The following is an 18,954-nucleotide window of genomic DNA, read 5'->3' as shown; positions in this document are numbered from 1 at the left end:
TTAAACACTCGACAGCAAAATCAAGTAATCTTGGTCTCATCAACATATAAGAAAAATGAGAGTACTCCATTTCTCTTACTTATCCCGTAGAATAGCCTTGAAACTTTCAAAATCCTTTAAAGAATATTTGGAAGAAGATAGCAGCTATCAAATCCTTACCGCTAGTGATAGGTTCTACCAAAGATAGCTTGTTCACTTCATCTTCTAGTAGAGTGCATGAAAAGCGAAGGTCATGTAAACTTGCGATAGCTAAGCAAAAGTGAAATTGATAGATAAATTTTATGGAGATTTCAAAACTTCAAATTCAATGAGACAATGCTCTTACTCTAACAAGCTTAGTTAGATGCAAGATGCTCATAAGTCTATCTTGTAAAAACAAATGTCTTTTTTTTTTTACATAAGAGGGATCTATCTATACTGACGATGATTAACACAATTCAAACAACTCCATATATTTTATCGATGAGTTGAGATAATATTAACTACTCAACAATAACATCAATAAACCAATTAAGAGTTAGGAGATATGTTCTAACCAAAAAGGATTAAACATGTAGTAGAGGAGTCATAGCGTCCCTAAATCTTTAGATGAGGATATCCAACGAGCAATAGTCAAAGTGTTCAATGTAAAATTGTGACTCATTCTCAATCTTTCTTTCTTTTTTTATATTATTATTTTTATGTTTGAGTGTTGTGCAGCTTGTAAGGGGCATGAAGTATTATCTAATCAATCTCACTTTAACATTATTAGTAATGTTTTTATTTTATATTTTTGTTGTATAAAGCATACAAGCATTATACACTGAACAACATAACATGTAAAAATTAATAAAAAAATCTAAAATAGTTTTGTTTTAACATGTTAGGATTGATTTATAGCGTACGTAGTAAAGCATCAACTATTATAGCACCTTAAAATCTCCTGGTTGGTATTGAGCCATAAGAATGTTTGATTATATATTCAAAAACAAGTTATCACTCAATCTGACTACTTTAAATTTTTTATTATATAATCTTAATTTTTATTTTAATTAATCTATCTTTTTCTTATAGATCCCTCTGTGATTGCATAGGATCATCATCGAAGATTGATGGATTCTTTCTCGAGGAATATGATATCGTAAGAATTATACAATTTAGATAAAACCAAGTAAGTGAATCTTTTCGTATGATAGCATTATAGTGGTTAGACTAAGTGCAAATAAGCATTTTATATAAGTATAAAAAAATTAATGTTGATAATTTTAAATTGGATTGCAGTTGGTGGGAGGAATCAAATATAAACTTTGGCGCCAAGCCATCAACCGTTGACTCAACGGCCAAACTTGGGGCGGAGGCAACGCCATTGATTTCGCAGTCGAAGCTCTTCTTTTAATGTAGATCGGCACGACCTTTCACATATGGTCTTCTCCCACCGCCAGCCTCGATGGCCACACCCATCCTTTCTTCCCTGTCTCGGTCGATCCATGAGTTGGAGACCGCAATCTGTACCTCCTCCCATCCATGGACCCGCGTCCGGGAGGACCTGAACCGGCTCGAGAGCACGCTGCGGCGCGTTCAGGCGGTCGTTGACCAGGCGGAGGAGAGGCAGTGGCGAGACGAGCGCGTGAGGAGCTGGCTAGCGGAGCTCCGGGGCGTCGCCTGTGATGCTGAGGACGTGCTCGACGAGCTCGATTTCGAGGTGTCGCGGCCACCACGAAGCTCTCCCGCCTCTGGGGAGGAAGAAGAGGTACACAGCTCAGTCACCTCCCTGTCATGCGAAATCGAAAAGATAAGGGGTCGGTTCGGTGAGACATTAGAACAAACAGATGGCCTTCGGCTGAAGGCAACCGAGAGGACATGGCCACGATGTGGTGAGTTCGTCGTGAAACAAACCGAGGTGTTCGGTCGAGAGGAAGACAAGAAGAAGGTGACCGAGTTGGTGCTGTCCGAAACGCCAGAGAACCCCCCCGTCATCGCCATCGTTGGATCACCTGGAGCAGGGAAAACCACCCTTCTCCAGCTCGTGTGCAACGACCCGGGGGTTCGCGAGCACTTCCCCCGTCGGGGATGGGTTCGCATGTCGAGGGATTTCGACGCGACGACGCTGAGAAGAGAGATCATCGAGGCCATCACGTTGAGGGATTGGAGGGTCGAGTTCTCAGGAAAGGGGCACTGGATCTACTCACAACCGAACTATCTCGACCGCTGCATCAAACGCGAGTTGGAGGAAGAAAGATTCTTGCTTGTCTTGGATGATTTCTGTGACGAGAATCTCCATCTCTGGGCGACCGTGAACCTGCAACTGAGCCTCGGACACGGAGGAAGCAAGATCATACTGGCCACAAGCAGTGAAAGAGTCACTGCTGTCACCGAGAACATGCCTCTCTATCATCTCAGTAGCTTACCAGAGGAAAACAGTTGGAGATTGTTCCAAACTCTTGCATTTGGATCCCGAACTGGTCATCCAGAGGCCAATTTGGTTAGAATCGGCAAAGAGATCGTCGAAAAGTGCAAGGGCTCGCCATTGTCTGTAAAAATGCTTGCTGCTCTTCTGCAATCCGAAACTAAAGCAGAGATATGGAGTCGTGTCTCAAAGAGCAACCTTTGGAATGATGCAGATGAGGAAGAGAACCACAATTTGCCTGCTCTGAGGATAAGCTACCACAACCTGCCACCACATTTGCAGTCATGCGTCGCATTCTGCTCTGTGTTTCCGAAAGATTTCCTGTTCACGAAAGACCGAATCGTTCGTTTATGGATGGCTCAAGGATTTGTTCATCCTCGAGAAGGGAAGCTATCGGAAGAGATCGGCTCGGAGTACTTCGATGAATTGCTAAGCAGGTCATTCTTTCTGGCCTCGCATGTTGCTGATCAAACCTTTGTGGTGCATCATCTCATTCATGACTTGGCAGAGTTCGTGTCGGGCGAACAGTGTTGCAGGGTGAAGAACATGAAGGTTTGCTCTGTTTCTAAGGAGGCCCGGCATCTGTGTTTGGTCGCCGTGGATTCCCTCGCGGATGTGAATTTGGAGCTGGAAAGTGAAGCTAATTCACTGCGCACAATTCTGCTTGTGATCAAGTCAGTCAATTCGGCATTCAAGAGCAACTGGTGGTACCATTACAATGACGATATAGCTCATCTATCCTTCTCAGATAACTTGTTCCGATATCTGAAATGCCTGAGAGCTTTAGATTTGAGCGACACGGATATCGACCATCTGCCGGATTCAGTTGGCAACATGAAGCTCCTGCGTTTTCTCGGACTCAGCAACACTAGAATTCGATGGTTGCCGGAGGAGTTGGGCAAGCTTCACAATCTGCAGACATTGGAGCTGCGAAGTTGTGGTGGTCTGACGGCACTTCCGAAGAGCATTGGGTATCTGACAAACCTCCGTCACGTTGATCTGCTAAATGCCTGCGATCATGTTCATCTGCATCATGGTATCGGGAGGCTTGTCGGTCTGCAAACCTTATCGATAGTTTACATCGGGAAGGAGTCGGAACACTACGTGATAAGAGAGCTGGGGAGGTTGGTGAACCTGAGAGGAGAGCTTCGAATCATTGGCCTCCATAACGTTGATGATGTTGATGATGCCAAGGCGGCCGGATTGATGCACAAAGAACACATAGAGAAGTTGACTCTCCGGTGGTGCGATCCCAATGACGACTGCTACCATCGTGGCGTGGCACCGAGGTCTACAGGATTCAGATGCATGAACTGTCGCATCGAAGCAGCAGTCAGCCATGATGAAGCAGGTGAAGAAGATGAAGCACAACAATGCATGGGGGTGGCGGTGGTGGTGGAAGATGAGGAAGAAGAAGATGACATGTGGATTGACAGAATCGATATCGATGTAGAATGCAAGCCTGACAAGCCGAAGAGAACAAGGGAGGAGATGATACAGTGCCAGAGGAAGATCCAGGAATCACAGGAAGCCATGCTCGAAAGCCTTCGTCCTCATGGCGACCTCAAAGAATTGGTGATTCAGCATTACTACGGCAGCAAACTATCAAGCAGCTGGATGGGCGATCCCGTCTTCTCCAAACTGGCGTCCATTACGCTGGACGACTGCCGCAAATGTGAGATCCTCCCACCACTCGGGCAGCTGCCATCGCTCAAGCACCTGCTGATAAGATACTTCCCCAGCATCAAGCGCGTCGGCCGCGAGTTCTGCGGCGGCGACGGCGGCGGGGGCGGGGACTCGAAGGCATTCCCGGCCTTGGAGACGCTTGAATTCGACGGCATGTACGAGTGGGAAGAGTGGTGTGGAGTGGAGGATGGTGACTTCCCCTGCCTTCGTCGACTGCTGTTCTGTGGCTGTATGAAACTGAAGAGCTTCCCTGATGCAGTGAGCAGACATGGCATTCCGTGATCAAACGAAGGAGCGAGAGACCAAAGCTCTTCGTTCAAAGTCAACCACTGCCGATTCAAACTGCAGTGGATGACAAGTTATCGTCATCCTCACGCAATCAGAACGTCAGCCAGAATCCTGCAGCTGTCATTCACAACTTAAGACTGCATACCGGCGATCAAAGCGTTGGATCGAGTCAATAACCATTAATGAGTATTGTCTGCCGTCAAACCCACACACCGTTTTGTGGCCCGTGGTTTGGTGGTCAAGAATATGGTACAGTCAGTGTCACGTACATCTTGCGTACTACTTTTGGACTTTCGAGTTGCTTCAATTGTTGACCCTAATGTGAACCACAGCACAACATGATGAGTCGTTCATCAAAGGTTCGATATGATCTCACAAGATTTCTTTGGAAAAGAAGCTTTGGCTACCATTCATCATGTGTATTCCCATCAACATAACAAACACCAGCAGGTGTTCGACCAGAAAACAGAAGAGAAGAGTAGCCAAGTGTGACATAGAAAAGGCAGGAAAAGAGTAAGGGAGGAAGAAGAAAGCCGAAGAGCATGTGACGTCTGCTACATGACGCCCCACGACTCGAGGGTGGGAAAGACCGGCGACAGCAGCGCGGCCAAGTCAAAAGCCGGCGCGTCGGGCGGCGGCCCCAGCGAGCCGCCGTCACCCACATCAGCGGTGCGCTGGTCCAGCAGGAACGCCGACGTGTCGAGCGTCGGCAGGCACAGATGCTGCAGGGCCGCGCGCGCGCCCACCGCGGGCCGCACCGGCTCTGGCTTCACCAGCGGTTCCGCCAGCTCCCCGTCGAGCCGGACCCCCGTGATGCGCTGCACCATCTCCCGGAAGTGGGCGGGGTCGGCGTTGATGTAGGTGGTGGGCGACCGCTTTGACGAGCGCGACTTCCGCTTCGAGACCCGCCCCGCGGGAGCGGCGCCCAGAGGGTTCCGGGGAGCGAGCTGGTGCCGGCGGCTGAGGAGGAGGGGGTTGGGGGAGGTGGCGGCGGAAGGGGTGTCGGGGGAAGCGGAGGGCGCGCCTGCGCCAGAGGAAGAGGTGTCCGAGATGGAAGTCCGGAGGGCTCGGGTGAGCGCGTCGTTGTCGCGGGCGAAGGCCTCGTTGATCCACGCCGACTCGAAGCGGTACATCCACGGGTCGAGCACCGAGCAGTTGTCCGCCATCTCCGAGGAGCTGAGGGAAGGCACTGAAGCGGGGTGGCGTCGTCAGTGGTTGGGGGGCCGTTTTAATGAGCGCGTCGACCGGGCCACGTGTCCTTCAAAGCCGGTCGGATAAACCCGGTTCAGCGGCCGGGTTTTAATTTCTTCCAAGTCGGGTAGGAACATGACGTTGACCGTCAAGCCGCGTCGTCAGCGGGGACCACGCGCGGCGGGGAGGGTTGATGGGAATCACGCCGCTGGCCACGGCGCCGGCTTCCTCGCTCCCCTTCACAGCCCCTGTTTCTCGACCTATTTACGACACGGACCAGCTCGGAACCTGAAGATGGCGGAGGGTAGTCGGTGCAATTAATGTCAACGTCGATGGCGTTTTAGTGTGTAAAGACGACGGGAAATCAGTGCGCAAGCAATGACGTCACCCGCGGGACCGTACACTTGACGTGGTATGACGTTGGTTGCCGCTCTGGTCACGTGCAAGGGAGGACGTCGCGTATCGATGCATCATCACCGTTTGATTAGACAGACAGACGGCCACGATATGCTGCGTCTCTCCGCCGCCGATAACCATCCATGTTTTATGCTTTTTGCTTTTAAACACAGAAGCCTTCGGTAACACTCCTTTATGTTTCCAGAAAAACCATGCATAAAGAAACGCCTCGACCGCTTAAATTCTCTCCCATTAAAGAAGCCAAAAACACAAAACACAAACAAGGCTTTTTGTTTCTTGTTTCTAAAAACACAGAAGTCACAATTGTGCTGGGAGTCAACATTGCGACTCGGTCATGATGTGGCTGACGGGTGATTTTTATCACATAATTGCACCATCAATGTAGTGAGAGAGAGAGAGAGAGAGAGAGAGAGAAGGGAATGTAGCGGACCAGAAATCTCTAATTATTTTATTTCTTTGAAGTAGTTGTGGTCTCATCACTGCTCACTATTTTGATGATAATAATCCTAATTCTGTAGCTATCATATGACTATCCAACATTCGCAGCTTAGCAAACTAATCTACATTGATTAGACTAATCCTCATAGTATTATTTCAAGTCATTATCATAATAATTTCGAATGATTATAATATGAGTTTAATCATCTTTTTTTAATATATAAATGAGTACATCACTGAAATTATCAAAGCATCTTGATTTGCATGAATTTAAAACTCTTTTCATATTAATAAATTCAGATATAGTATGATCTTTGATGTAATTAAATCAACCCAACTAGTTAAGTGATTTCTCTCTCTCTTTCAAGTCAAATAAGGAGCACCATCTGTGCAATCCACCCAGTCAAACACATTCTAGATGTTATAAACATAACATCACCCAATGTCTTTTTTTTTCTTGCTCACAATAATTCAATAAGCAATGACATCACCAAATTCTAGAAACGAATCATGGCATGGCTAAGACAAGGATGCTCATCCAATCCTCCCACCATCGTGGTCTAATACTTTTACCCTGAGCACGTCAACCTGTTGCAGTCCTGAACACCATCCCGGAGACAGTGAGTGCGTAGGCTGCAAGCCATCCTCGTCTATCCTTACTCGACTCTGATTCCTCTTGTCCGTGGAATATCGAGAACCAACGATGCTGGTCCCAGAAGGACTGGTTCTTGAAGGCCGAGGCCTCCAGTTGTCCCACAGCGAGGGGAAGATGACGATGGCAGATTAATGGCTTGTCTCTCTGCCAACCTCTCCGCATCTGTGTCCGAAGGGTTCGATGACAGATGGAAGGCAGCGGTGTGTGCGGACTTTGGGGAGGATTAGGTGTCAGTCGTCTTCTTCTGAAGTGTCGCTGTCAGGTTTGCGTGGAAGGTGTTGACTAACTTAGCTTGAGGAAGAAGGTCAGTGCGTAACATATGAATATGAGATAGGTGAATGCCATTTTGTATCATTTCTTTTTGTTTTATTCTGAAGATTTCTTTATCTTCATCGATCTCGAATTACATGATATTCTTAAAATTTTTAAACCTGTCAATTTTGTATTTTTGAAGTTATTTTTCTTTTTGTGACTGTATTTTACAGTTGAGTCTAAACTACTAATCTAAAATATTTAATTTTAAATTAATAATATTATATAAATATTTAATTATTTTTTTACATTCATTAATTTGATGAAATAACTAATTCATTAATTTGATAAAAATTAATCTTTTAGTACCAATTATGTAGAGATTAATAAGAGTACACATACGAAGGTCTTAGAACGATTATTATTATTATCATCATCATTATCGTTACTATTATTTTACAGGTCGAATTTGGTGCGACGATACAAACAAATATGTACTGAGGGAATGCCACCTCAATCGGATGCGGGTCCCACGATAGGGGCAAATGGAAGAACTCGGATAGCGTGGATGCTGGCTGGGTCGAAAAAGGCGATCCACACCTCGAGTTGTGGGCTGCAACCGGGTTCACGGGCTGAGCTCATTCAAGTCGTGTCGCTAACGGAGTCGTGAATGGAGTAATCGGTCACGACATTTAGCGCGACACGAGCGTTTCACCGAGCCCGATTCAATTCCGTCACCAAAACTAAATCACTGTTTCCTAAGACAAACAATGCTCGATCATAGAGCATAGCAGTCTGACGACATCGATTCAATCGAAACCCTCATCTCCATCAACCATTTCCCGATCGATCTCCCTCGAGCTTTTCGCCTCGCATGGCACAGAGTTTAGAGAGAGAGAGAGAGAGAGAGAGAGAGAGGTTTGGTTTTTAGTGGAAGAAAAACAGCGGCAATAGCAGTGGTTGGTGCAGTACAGCTGCTACATATTTCATCGACACAGCTGGTTGTCTCTCTCAAAGGGCACATCAAATTGCCACTGGCTTTCTGGTTGGCAAGTGTAGCTTCTTATTACCAAGTCAAGGATAAGGTCTGTTCCAATTTTCTCAAAGCTTGTCTATCTATTCATGCCTATTTTCGGGTACCCAAGATTAGCTCTACATGGTGAAGTACAACATCATGCGTGGTCTCCTGAAAAGAGGCGTGCACTGTGTTTTCTGTGTAAATGACAGCATCCGCCACTGACTAATTTGCAGGTTTAGATGGACTCCTGCCTATCACAGCACTAGCAGCAATCTGAGGGTGGCTTGAGAAAGTGACACACCGAAAACGTCAGATATGGGTGGGATTCAGTGTTGCATTCATCTCTCTCTCTGAGCTTTTGGGTTGGAAGAAGTCAGCGAGTCTTTATTTCAAGGGCTGCAAGTGTCGCCGTGCATTTGGGTTTCTTGCATGTAACTCTCCAAGTGGCATGGCTACAGTATCGAGCTTGTCCTGGTGGTCATGTGGTGTTGACCAAAGAACTGGGCATCATCTTCTTTTCATCCACAATAATTGAGCAGCGAGTAAGAATAATTATCCATGCATAAATATATATGCTTCCAAATTCTTGGGTTCATTGGATATATATATATATATATATATATATATATATATATATATATATATATATATATATATATATATATATATATATATATATATAATATAATAGTTTGATTTAGTCTTCTTGCAGATCAACTGAATTCTTGAAGCTCTGCATAGTCTGAAGCAAGTATGCTTCTGCATGGTTCATGGAGTTTGTCCCAAAGATAAGTGTGATCAAGATCTGAGAATGAACTCAAAAACATCACTACATCATCAAGACGTTCAGATTGTAAAACCACTTCTTACCCCCAAAGTTATTCCAGAAGTGTCTTCTCTCTCTCTATGTACAGTATTTTGTCATGAACATAAATGCATTGGCTTCTCATGATCCACTCAGAAAGGAACTCAGCATTAAGTAGCCAACTCCAATATTGTGTCTGCCAACAACTTGCAGAATGAGATTGGGCTCCGGAAGATTTGAAGCAATCTTCTTTGTTTGGGACCCCTACACAAGTGGAGAACAAGCACAAGCTGTAGGGGTCGTGTAAAGAAGATGCAAGTTGACCAATGTTTCATAGAAGGTTATCATGAGAGATGATGGCCTTCAAACACCCACGCCTACACTATATGGAGTCTATAAAGTGTCTTCTTCTTCTTCTTCCTTATCTTCATGGACATACTGATATGTCTCCATATCTCCCTCCTCTCACTTCTTCTGTTCCACTTTTCCTTCTTTCTCGTTCAAGATCTTCTTCTTCTGGCAATCAAAAAGGCTGCAAGCACGTGATCACTTAACGTCGCCGCCGGGATCAGCAACCCCGAGATCGGTTCCAGATCATCTACGTGACGTCGATCGCTTAACGTCGGCAACGGCGGGGCCAAATGAGGTGATCGAGTGCGTGGTCTGCTTGTCGGACATGGGAGAAGGCGAAGAGATCACAGAACTCAGATGCGGGCATCTGTTCCACCGGCGTTACTTGGACCGGTGGGTCATGTTGGGGAAGGCTGCGTGCCCTCTGTGCCGGGACACCGTGGTACTGCACGAGACGGCGTCACCGTAGCAATGGGAGATGGAAGACACTGATGTGGAGCTTCACGGCACATCAATGGCTTTACTTGCATGTTTCCGTCACCCATCTGATGGCCGTTGACCTTAGGCAATAAAAGTCAACTTGTTTGGGTTAGATGTTCTAAGCTATCTTTGTATCCTTTTGGAATTCGAAGGAATTTGAAGGATTTTTTTGTTGAGAAAGTAAGAAAATAAAATTAATAAATTAAATATAATAATTTATAAAATTGAATAATTAATTAAATATATTTTAATAAACATATTTTATTAGATTGACATAAACTTATATGCATTTTTGAGTCAAATGGATCTCAGCAAGCAAAACATGAACTGCAGCACTAGAATGCAACACAGAAGGCAAAAGAGAGATGTGATACCTACCACACCACTCTTGTGTTCATTATATTGCAAATAAGTTGCAGAGTGAAACCTTGGAACAGAAGCAGCAGCAACAACAGCAGACTGCTGAGCTCCTACTCTGTTCATATGAATCCTGGAGCCCAATCAACATGCAAGCAAATGTTCCTGATACAAAACTTGTTAAGACACCAAACCGCGCAAATTTATCGGTAGATCAGAAAAGGGCTGAACTTGTTCGACGCAGTTGATGCTTCGGCTCGGGCTGGGGGATGTGGTGTATCATAGCTTCTAGCTCCTGCAGTCAAGCAAAAACAGGGATCAACCGCCATGGCAATGCGCAGATTTAAGTTGCAGAGAGTTCACTTTGGATGAAGAAAGGCAACACTTTTCACTGAATGATAAATGTATATACAATTCAGTGACACTGATCGATACTTAAGAAATGTACATAATTGATACCTGTAGGGAAACAGAGATATACGAGACTTAGATAAGATCTTTTCATTAATTCTTGTTGTTTCTCAGTGGAAATGTTTGTGACCATTTACTGCAAAGAAAGCTCTCTGAACATTTCAGATCAGAATCCATTTCTTTTCAACTGATAGACAACATATATACTACTATAGAGTTCAAACTTAACATCCACTCTGCTTGATCACAAAGTGTCTTTTCTTTTCTTTTATTAGTTCCTAATCAGATATCCTTCTTTTGAGATCATCAATGAATTTTATGTTTCCAACAAAAGCACCAAATCGTAGAACTGTCTATCCACAACCTTCCTGTCCTTCTACATTTTAATAATATATATGACATTTACGACATAACATTGATGCTAAGAGTTTCCATAATCTGGCATTTCGTCGTAACTTAATCACAGCTCCTGCTAACCATTTGTTTGATACGAAGGTGTATGAATAATGCATTTATGTAAGATCAAGTGTTAAAATGAAAACCAATTAGGCAGTAATTGCTACATGAAACTATCGGATTAGTAGCAAATCATAAATCAATCAATCATTTGAATTTTTCTCGATTAACAGTAAACTGATACCTAGCTTGGGAAAGAAAAAAGAAACACTAGAAAAATAATGGCATGTTAAGATCAATGCAGCAAATATGGCCTATCGACAAGGAAAGCCAGCAACTGAGAAAATTACAGAGAAAGTGGGAGCAGGGAAAAGTAACATAATGCGGAAGAACACAATAGAAGAAATCTGCAACAATCAAAATCATGGCTATCTGGAGTTAGATCAGTCCACTGGAAGAATTGATGACACCAAACTGTAACTTCATGACAAATTTCTTCATCAAGAATACCCTAGAAGTGAAATAGATTGATAAATCCATCAAGGACTAAAAATCAGCAGCAAGTTCAAAACCTAAATTTCCTAGAGAAAAGTTCTTAAACTTTTGAAAAACTTAATAGATGTACTGAATGACCAACTGGAACAAGCGCGAATTTTTGTTGCAAATCTACATTCTAAAACAAGACCCTTCTTTTCATTCAATTTGATCATATGACTTTCCAAAAATTGCCAAGCAAAATGTTGCTGGGAGTTTGAGCAGAACCAGTTATAGTCCTTTTATGCTTTGTATTAACGAGTATCAGATACATACAGCTTGTCTGACTAAAGTCCTTTTATAAAGCAGATATTATTTTTTCGATGTTTTTCCAGTCTGTCTGCAGTAATCTAACACAGGAACAAACTCAAGGTTACTAAATCTTGTTTCACACCATTAGCTTCCTCCCTCAGTCTTTTCTCTCTCTTCATTTTACAGAACAGTAGAGGATCACTTCTAAACCCATTTTGTGGCCCCTATTATAACCTCAGTAGCAAAATAAGCTTTCCTTTTAGCTAAGCATTACTTAATAAGGCTTAAACTTTCAAAATTGATGATATCGAAAGGAGAATACTATCTACAACATATTTTTCGATACCTAAAGTCCTGCTTGCTTTATAGTTGATTGAAGATTATGATTCTGCTAATTTAATTGATGAAGATGAACTATGTAATCAAAGAAGTAGGTAGCAAGATAATGATAGGATTTCTGCACACATCTATTATCACAAACTTCATCAATAAAAAAAAGGCTGAGGTAAAAGATTGAAAGTACCCTTTGCTGTCTCAACCTCTGATTCTCTTCTTCAAGTCTGGAAACCTTATTCTCCAGCTCATTGGTGTAAGCCTGTGCATAGAGAACACAGAATTGCTGTTAAGATGCATGCATCAAGAAGAAATGAACAAGATAGAGTCAATTAATTGTCTTAGAACAGCAGGTAGAACAAAGATCGACACCAGTATCAACCGAACAAGAACATCAATTGAGCTTGCCTGCTTCCTAGCTCGTGAACGGGCTGCTGACTCCCGGTTCTTGATCATTCTTTTCTGCCTTCTCTCGACCGTCTTCTTCGCCATGTCCTCCACAGGCCCTCTCTTCCTCCTTGGCGTCTGCGGATTGAATGGGGATGAATTAGCTCCTTCCCCCTCGTGATACACTGCATCAACTATGGCCAAAGGTTGGGGCAGCTGCCGACCACCATAAGCTCCCGCAATGCTCTGTTGCGCCTGTTGATGTTGGCGTTGATGATACTGCTGTAACCATTGCGACCTCGGCATGAAACCTACGTTGCCGATCTCACTGCTTCGGCTCCCATCAGCTACCTCTGTGACTATCCCAGCCTTCGACAAGAAGGCCTCAAGGGTCATCTCCCCCAGAGTGGACTGCTGTCCGTAGTCCCTGATGCCCTCCTCGGCCTCCTTCTGCCCTTGTTGGATGTGCCGCCACACCTCGTCGATCGTCTTCTTGCTCAGAACACGCGGCATGGTGACGCTCCCCTCGCGGTGAAGGCGCGGGTCCTGGGCGCCATGGCCACCACCAGCGTCAGCTCCCGAGGACTGGTGCCCCTCGCTCGGGAACACGCTCCTGAGGAGCTCATCGAGGTTCATGCTGTGCAGGGGCTCGCCCAAGTGGCTCTGGACCTCGTTGAGGGTGAGGCTGTAGATGGACCCTTGCCTGGCCAAGCTTTGGACCTGCGACTGCTGCCTTCCTCCGACTCCCTGCGTCGCCATTGTCGTGCCCATTTACCTGTTCTTCCTGCCGAAACGCACAAGATTACTACTGCTCATCTCTCACCCACTCCAACAGAAGGATTCATGCAACATTCCTAAGCCTGCACTGCAAGCGAACAAAAATGAAGGAAAGCAAAACGAATAGTGCAATGCATGGAAATAGAAGACAGAGAAAGGATGAATGGTTTCATCAGTTCCAACGGAGAAAGGCAACTTCAAGAAACCTCTCAGGTTACCACCCCAAGAACATCTTAAAAGAATTGTCCAGGGGAAAGAAGATTAAACCTTAATCAAATCTCTAACAGTTCTTTCTGAAAAGGTAGTTGGGAGTTGCAAGCATGCATGACCAAAAAGAAATCTGGAATTGTTTTGCAGAGGATGCACAGCCACAGAAGATCTCTTTTGTCAGTGATAGCAAACTCCCTCAGCTCAAAAACATCTGCAGAGGAATCAAGCCAAGCAGCTGAGCATGAGTAAAGCAACCCTATGGTACTTCTACCTCCCAACCTGCTGGGGACCAGATCAAAGTCTATCAGCTGCAGCCTCCATGTCCTCAAGGAAGCAACACACCTGGCAACTGGCAAGCTGTGGAGAGAGTCCCAAGAGTGAGGACCTGATGTGAGGAAGTCTAGGTTCTTGGCCTTTATGCATCTGTGTATGGTGGGTGACAATGTCTGAACATATGATGGTGGACTTGTGCTTTGTTTCCCAGAAGAATATCCCATGATTTAGTGGTGCATAAATCTCACAACAAGAACTTAAAGAAAAGTCGGATCTTTTTTTGGAATAGGTATGAGGAAAAATATTTCCTTTACTGAGGACAAAATAAGGATTCATATTTGGTACATCAAATATTTTACCAAGCTTGAGGGCATAAAACAGTTCCCCAGGTCAAGATATGGCTTTATGCAACAGGACTTGGCCAAAAAAAATCTCAACCAAGCTGCATTTAAAGCATAATGACTTCCATGTCAAGAAACAAAGGCACTGATCTGATTGTTGCTGATCATTGTTTCACCACACACAAATGTACTGCTAAGAAATGGACTTACAAGATTCAGAAGTTCCAGCTGCTGCTCTTCAAACCTCAAATATTTTTCTTCTTGTTCATGTATCTGATGCAAAAGAGAGCACTTTCAAGAAAAAAAATTGGAGTGTTTGATGCAGGAGGAAAAGAGTAATTCAAAGTCTCCAAATTTTCTATGCAAGGGACCACAAAATGTTGTGTTCTAATCATTCTAAATTGGCTGACATAGGAAACTCACAGGAGTCATCCTAGGAAGGTGAAAAGAATGGAGTACTACAAATATATGACACTGCATTTTGTACTATACTAATCACAGAAACTATAACATTGACAAAACCATGCAGGATGATTTGATTCCATGCCATTACCACAAACTGGACTTTGCATTGAAGCTCTCATGGATGTTGGTCCTTCAGGGAAGTTGTTTTAGTTGTGGTGACAGCATGGTTTCAAGAAACAGCTGCTGTAGCTCTTGGTGGAGCTCTAAGGTGTCACTGTCATGTATATATATACATATATCTGAGGGATGAAGTTGATAGCTGTTGTCACCAGTACTTATCTGCTAATTCTCCAAATGTCCAAACCATAAAAAGGGTTATTACAAAAATAATCCTTATGTCTTTTGATTAACCATCAATCAATCAATCAATCCTCATACTAGATGGAATTAAAGAAGAACAATTCAACTAAAAGTATATATTGGCACATGAAATAGTCAACAGAGTGATAAACAGCAGGGGTTGAATCAATAATTACATGATTATTAAGAGATTTATATGTCACTTAACACAATCCAAATTCCTTGTATATGCATACGTGTGTTGCCACCTGCAGACTTGCTATTAGGCAGAAGTCTAATCAGAGTGAGCAGCACTCGGATCCATAGACAATTCATTGGAATGCCAGTATACTACAAGTGAGAGTTAAAAATGGTGGGAGATAAGCCATGTGTCACATCAAGATTTGCTTACAAAAGCATGTCATGGAAGGTGGTGGAGATTGGTTTAGCTTGGGGGAAAAGGGGAACAAGGAAGGTGGCATATGATGATGGCCATCTCCCTCCCCCCACTTCTTTATGTCCTAAGCAGAGAATGATGCAAGGATTAAAGATAGGAATTCCAAGTTATCTTAATCAGAATGCCAAGCCCTCCCTTGTTTTTTTTATCATTCAATCTGTTCAATCAGCATAAAGTTGTGTGCCAAGAATCTCCATCCTGAGCTGAGACCATGAGAAGGGGACAAGCTAGATACTGTTCATGAGTGTGCTGCATCAAGAATAAAGCCCTCCCTCTTTCCCCAGCCTTTTGCAAGATATCCCTTTACTTAAAGTTCTCCACCAATGAGAAATTGGATACCTCCTTGAGCACCTTTCATTTAATTTCATGAGGCCACAACATGGGTGTAGAATTCCATCAACCTGTGTAATAAATATATTACTACACACAGCTAGGCACTTGCAATAAAGTAGAACATTGGGGAAACAAAGACTGCCTGTGGAATGCTACAAGTGTGTGGAAATCTGCATTATTGTGTTTGCAAAACATTAACCTGATGTGAGACAGGTCAAGGTCAAGGATAAGGATTCAAGTTCCAATGAGGGTACTTCAGATCTGGCTTGGCTGAAACTTGCTCAACTGGGTGAGTGAAAATGCTGATAAGGAGCTTGCAGAAGAGATGCATGAACCAAGGCTTGTGTGCCAAGACAAGGAGATCAAGGTGAATAAAGAGCAGCAGCAAGGATCCTTAAGATGACTCATGAGTGGTTGCAGGTGGTCTTCTTTATCCATTTCCAAGGGAAACTGTCGTTGCACTGCAAGACACTCTTGATAGTTGCAATGCTGATATCCCAATGAAATAAGCAATGCAAAGAACAAAGCAGTGAATTAACTATAGCAGAAATCAATACTGGTAGCTGCTATAATTGCACTCAAGCAGTCTAGCAATTGCTTTGGCAACAAAAAAGGTTAGAGAACAAGACCTTTATTCTCCTTCATGTACTTGAGTGGATTGTTATCTGCACAAAATGGAGAATAACATGGATTAAGCTGGAGTGCATGAACTATGTCAGACCTCAACACTGACCGAGATAGCAGTCTAGGAAAGGTTTTGCCAACAAAAGGGTTATAGATCAAGAACTTTATTCTCCTTTCAAATAGATTTAAGTTGTTCTAAGAATTGAAACTGATGAAGAGAAGGAAGTTCTTGAAAATAACCTCCAGTAGCATTTTCCATTCAGAAACTCCTAAAATCAAGATATCAAGATTTTTATCAGTCTTCATTCATCATTAGTTGCTTCAACCCAGCAAATAGAAAATCTAAATGTTCAGCACTTTCTCCTGAGTAGTAATTGTTCCCATCAATCTCAAAGTTTCACAAAATCTACACCTTCTGGACTACTTGCAGAAATTCTGTCTCATGCTTCTGCAAAGATTTTGGAACTCCAGCAACATTTCTCTCCAATGTTTCACTGTTCAAATTATTAGCTGCTTTTAGACAACATGAAGCATCCTTCATATCTACATCATCTCAATCCAACTATGTTTACTCAAATAGAAGTTTCTTTTCTCCAAATATATAATTAAATCTAGATTTAATTCTTGGTGAACTGAAACAAACTTTGTAAGTAAGAAGCTACTTTCAAATAGATTGACAGTTTTCTTATGTTTAGGAAACTGCTATAGTGAGGTTAGTCATACAAGTCAGTCTCCTTTTGTTGCTATATTGGATTCAATATAGTTCAAGTCTGTGGAGCCCAAATGCAAAAATGTAGTCCAGCCCAAGATAAGTTGACATCCAATCCCTCACAATTCACAGCCTCTCTCTCTCTCTCTCTCTCTCTCTCTCTCTCTCATGTCCTTTACCTTATAAATGATACATGATCTCTTAGTTTCACATCTTGAAAATTTTGAACTACTTTGTATTTTGATCTTGGATCATTTTTTTTATTTTTTCTGGATTCATTTATTTTAGGTTGAGGAGTGAGATTTCATCTTAGGATAACATATTTATATATCTACTTGTATTTTCATAAAATCAGCTAATTTTATAATGGATTATCATCACATATAGTAGCAAAATTTAAAATGTTTCATTACTCTTGAAAATTTTATATTTTGTGGTGCTAAATATTTATGTGTAAAAAAAAATTCATAAATGTCCATTGTAAACTAAAATTTCAATCTAATTTCCACTAAAAAACTTAATATTAAAGAAGAGAGAATATTAACTATTTTAGTTAAACATTCTTAACTCCTAATCTATTTGGAACTAAAAGAACTTGTTGTTTGTGACCATGTTGATATAAACTATAATTGGATTTCATTGTTCCAAGGGATCAATCTTTTGCTTGTCAATGCCTAGTTGTTGCTTGTGTCCAATTAGAGTTTTGGTCCATGTTGGCTTCTCCTCTTTGTAAGTTAGTGAATTGATACATGTGATACAAATGAAAGTCAACCTTGATCAGTTGATATTTCACCTGTCACTACATATGCTGTGGAATGGTTCAAAGAATATATGTACATATCATATTACAAGGAGTGTATATACTAAGATAGCAAGCAATGTGGATGAGTATGATCATAGTGGATGATTTGGCCCTATCATTTTTTAGTGAGCAACCTAATCTCTTACACAACATCATGTCATCTTTGCATTCCATGCCAAATTCCTGAATTTGTAAAATAATTTTTTTTAAAATATATGAATCCTGTTGAAGTAAGAAAACAAAAAGGTTTGGAGTTGTATTATTCACATGTGTCACATTACTTTGTATTTTTCCACTTTACTTATTAATTTAAGATTTAAAAATTAAATTTTATCATTTAACTTGGATTTGGTACAAAAACATAACTTAATTCACTATTTAATCCCAACCAAACATGTGAATACCCAATATTTTTTATTATCTTTTTCTTAGATTAAATCTAGTATAATTTATTATTTATTTTTTATATATGAAAAATAAGATTCATCACCATATAATAAACATGTAAATAATCCATCAATCTTATTTTAAGTCTCCACCACAGAGTAAAAACAACAGCATTAAATTTGGAAATAAAAGAGAGAAACAGTATAGGAAGCAATACATAATGACAATTAGATCTGATTCCCTATTAAAATTAAAGATTTTAGTACACACATATACACAAATAAATTATATATTATTATTATTATTATTCAGAGTAAGTGGTGTGTAGGATTTGAGTCTAAGATCTTACCATAAGACATCAAAATGTCCTTCAAAAATTAAATTTTAATTAGAAAGTTAGAAGGGTTTTATTATGTTTAAAAAATGGGATAAAATGTAGAAAAAGTTGTATTTATGAAGGTGTAATAAATCCTTCAAAAAATACACCTTCAAAGAATATAATAGAAATCGTGTTAATTAGTGTAATCAATCCTTCCTAAAGTACTGTGTCGGAGAGGAAAACGCACGTGGGGGAAACGATGCGGCGGCTACGTATTTAGGAATCCGTCCAACGTAGACTACATTAAATAGCAAACGAGTCAATATTATATATATATTTAT

At 42.0% G+C, this 18,954-nt stretch overlaps 3 protein-coding genes across 8 annotated transcripts; 1 reads left to right on the top strand and 2 right to left on the bottom strand.

Annotated features, from left to right (window-relative positions):
• The first annotated feature begins 1,253 nt into the window (after window positions 1-1,253).
• Window positions 1,254-4,650, top strand: LOC103995380 (putative disease resistance protein At3g14460). The gene has a single exon (XM_009415949.3). The coding sequence runs from the start codon at window positions 1,427-1,429 to the stop codon at window positions 4,352-4,354; it is 2,928 nt and encodes a 975-aa protein (XP_009414224.2). The 5' UTR covers window positions 1,254-1,426; the 3' UTR covers window positions 4,355-4,650.
• Window positions 4,651-4,709: 59 nt separating this feature from the next.
• Window positions 4,710-5,578, bottom strand: LOC135644804 (calmodulin-binding protein 25-like). The gene has a single exon (XM_065162718.1). It carries the CDS (start codon window positions 5,524-5,526, stop codon window positions 4,915-4,917), a length of 612 nt encoding a protein of 203 aa, XP_065018790.1. The 5' UTR covers window positions 5,527-5,578; the 3' UTR covers window positions 4,710-4,914.
• Window positions 5,579-10,317: 4,739 nt separating this feature from the next.
• LOC103995383 (ABSCISIC ACID-INSENSITIVE 5-like protein 2) lies at window positions 10,318-14,888 on the bottom strand. Of its 6 annotated transcripts, none has more exons than XM_018829907.2 (5): window positions 14,792-14,888; window positions 14,449-14,511; window positions 12,659-13,502; window positions 12,441-12,512; window positions 10,318-10,619 (listed from the first exon to the last, which is right to left on the bottom strand). In XM_018829907.2, exons 3-5 carry the CDS (start codon window positions 13,406-13,408, stop codon window positions 10,539-10,541), a joined length of 903 nt encoding a protein of 300 aa, XP_018685452.2. In that variant the 5' UTR covers window positions 13,409-13,502; window positions 14,449-14,511; window positions 14,792-14,888; the 3' UTR covers window positions 10,318-10,538. The 6 variants fall into 6 exon arrangements, with proteins under 6 accessions (XP_018685452.2, XP_018685453.2, XP_065019788.1 ...); XM_018829908.2 differs by having other exon boundaries at window positions 12,659-13,421; XM_065163716.1 differs by lacking the exons at window positions 14,449-14,511; window positions 14,792-14,888 and adding exons at window positions 13,682-13,835; window positions 13,904-14,148.
• Window positions 14,889-18,954: the final 4,066 nt, after the last annotated feature.

This window comes from Musa acuminata, chromosome BXJ3-8 (genome assembly GCF_036884655.1).
Source record: "Musa acuminata AAA Group cultivar baxijiao chromosome BXJ3-8, Cavendish_Baxijiao_AAA, whole genome shotgun sequence".
NCBI lineage: Eukaryota > Viridiplantae > Streptophyta > Magnoliopsida > Zingiberales > Musaceae > Musa > Musa acuminata.
The sequence above is the reverse complement of the archived record's forward strand: the minus strand, read 5'-3'. Positions and strand labels throughout refer to the sequence as shown.

Coding starts and splice junctions, on each gene's coding strand:
- LOC103995383 (XM_018829907.2), bottom strand. CDS start 13,408: ATGGGCACGACAATGGCGACGCAGGGAGTCGGAGGAAGGCAGCAGTCG. Junction 12,513..12,658: donor GTTCACGAGCTAGGAAGCAG/GCAAGCTCAATT, acceptor CTCTATGCACAG/GCTTACACCAATGAGCTGGA. Junction 10,620..12,440: donor AGAGGTTGAGACAGCAAAGG/GTACTTTCAATC, acceptor GCTTGACTGCAG/GAGCTAGAAGCTATGATACA.
- LOC103995380 (XM_009415949.3), top strand. CDS start 1,427: ATGGCCACACCCATCCTTTCTTCCCTGTCTCGGTCGATCCATGAGTTG.
- LOC135644804 (XM_065162718.1), bottom strand. CDS start 5,526: ATGGCGGACAACTGCTCGGTGCTCGACCCGTGGATGTACCGCTTCGAG.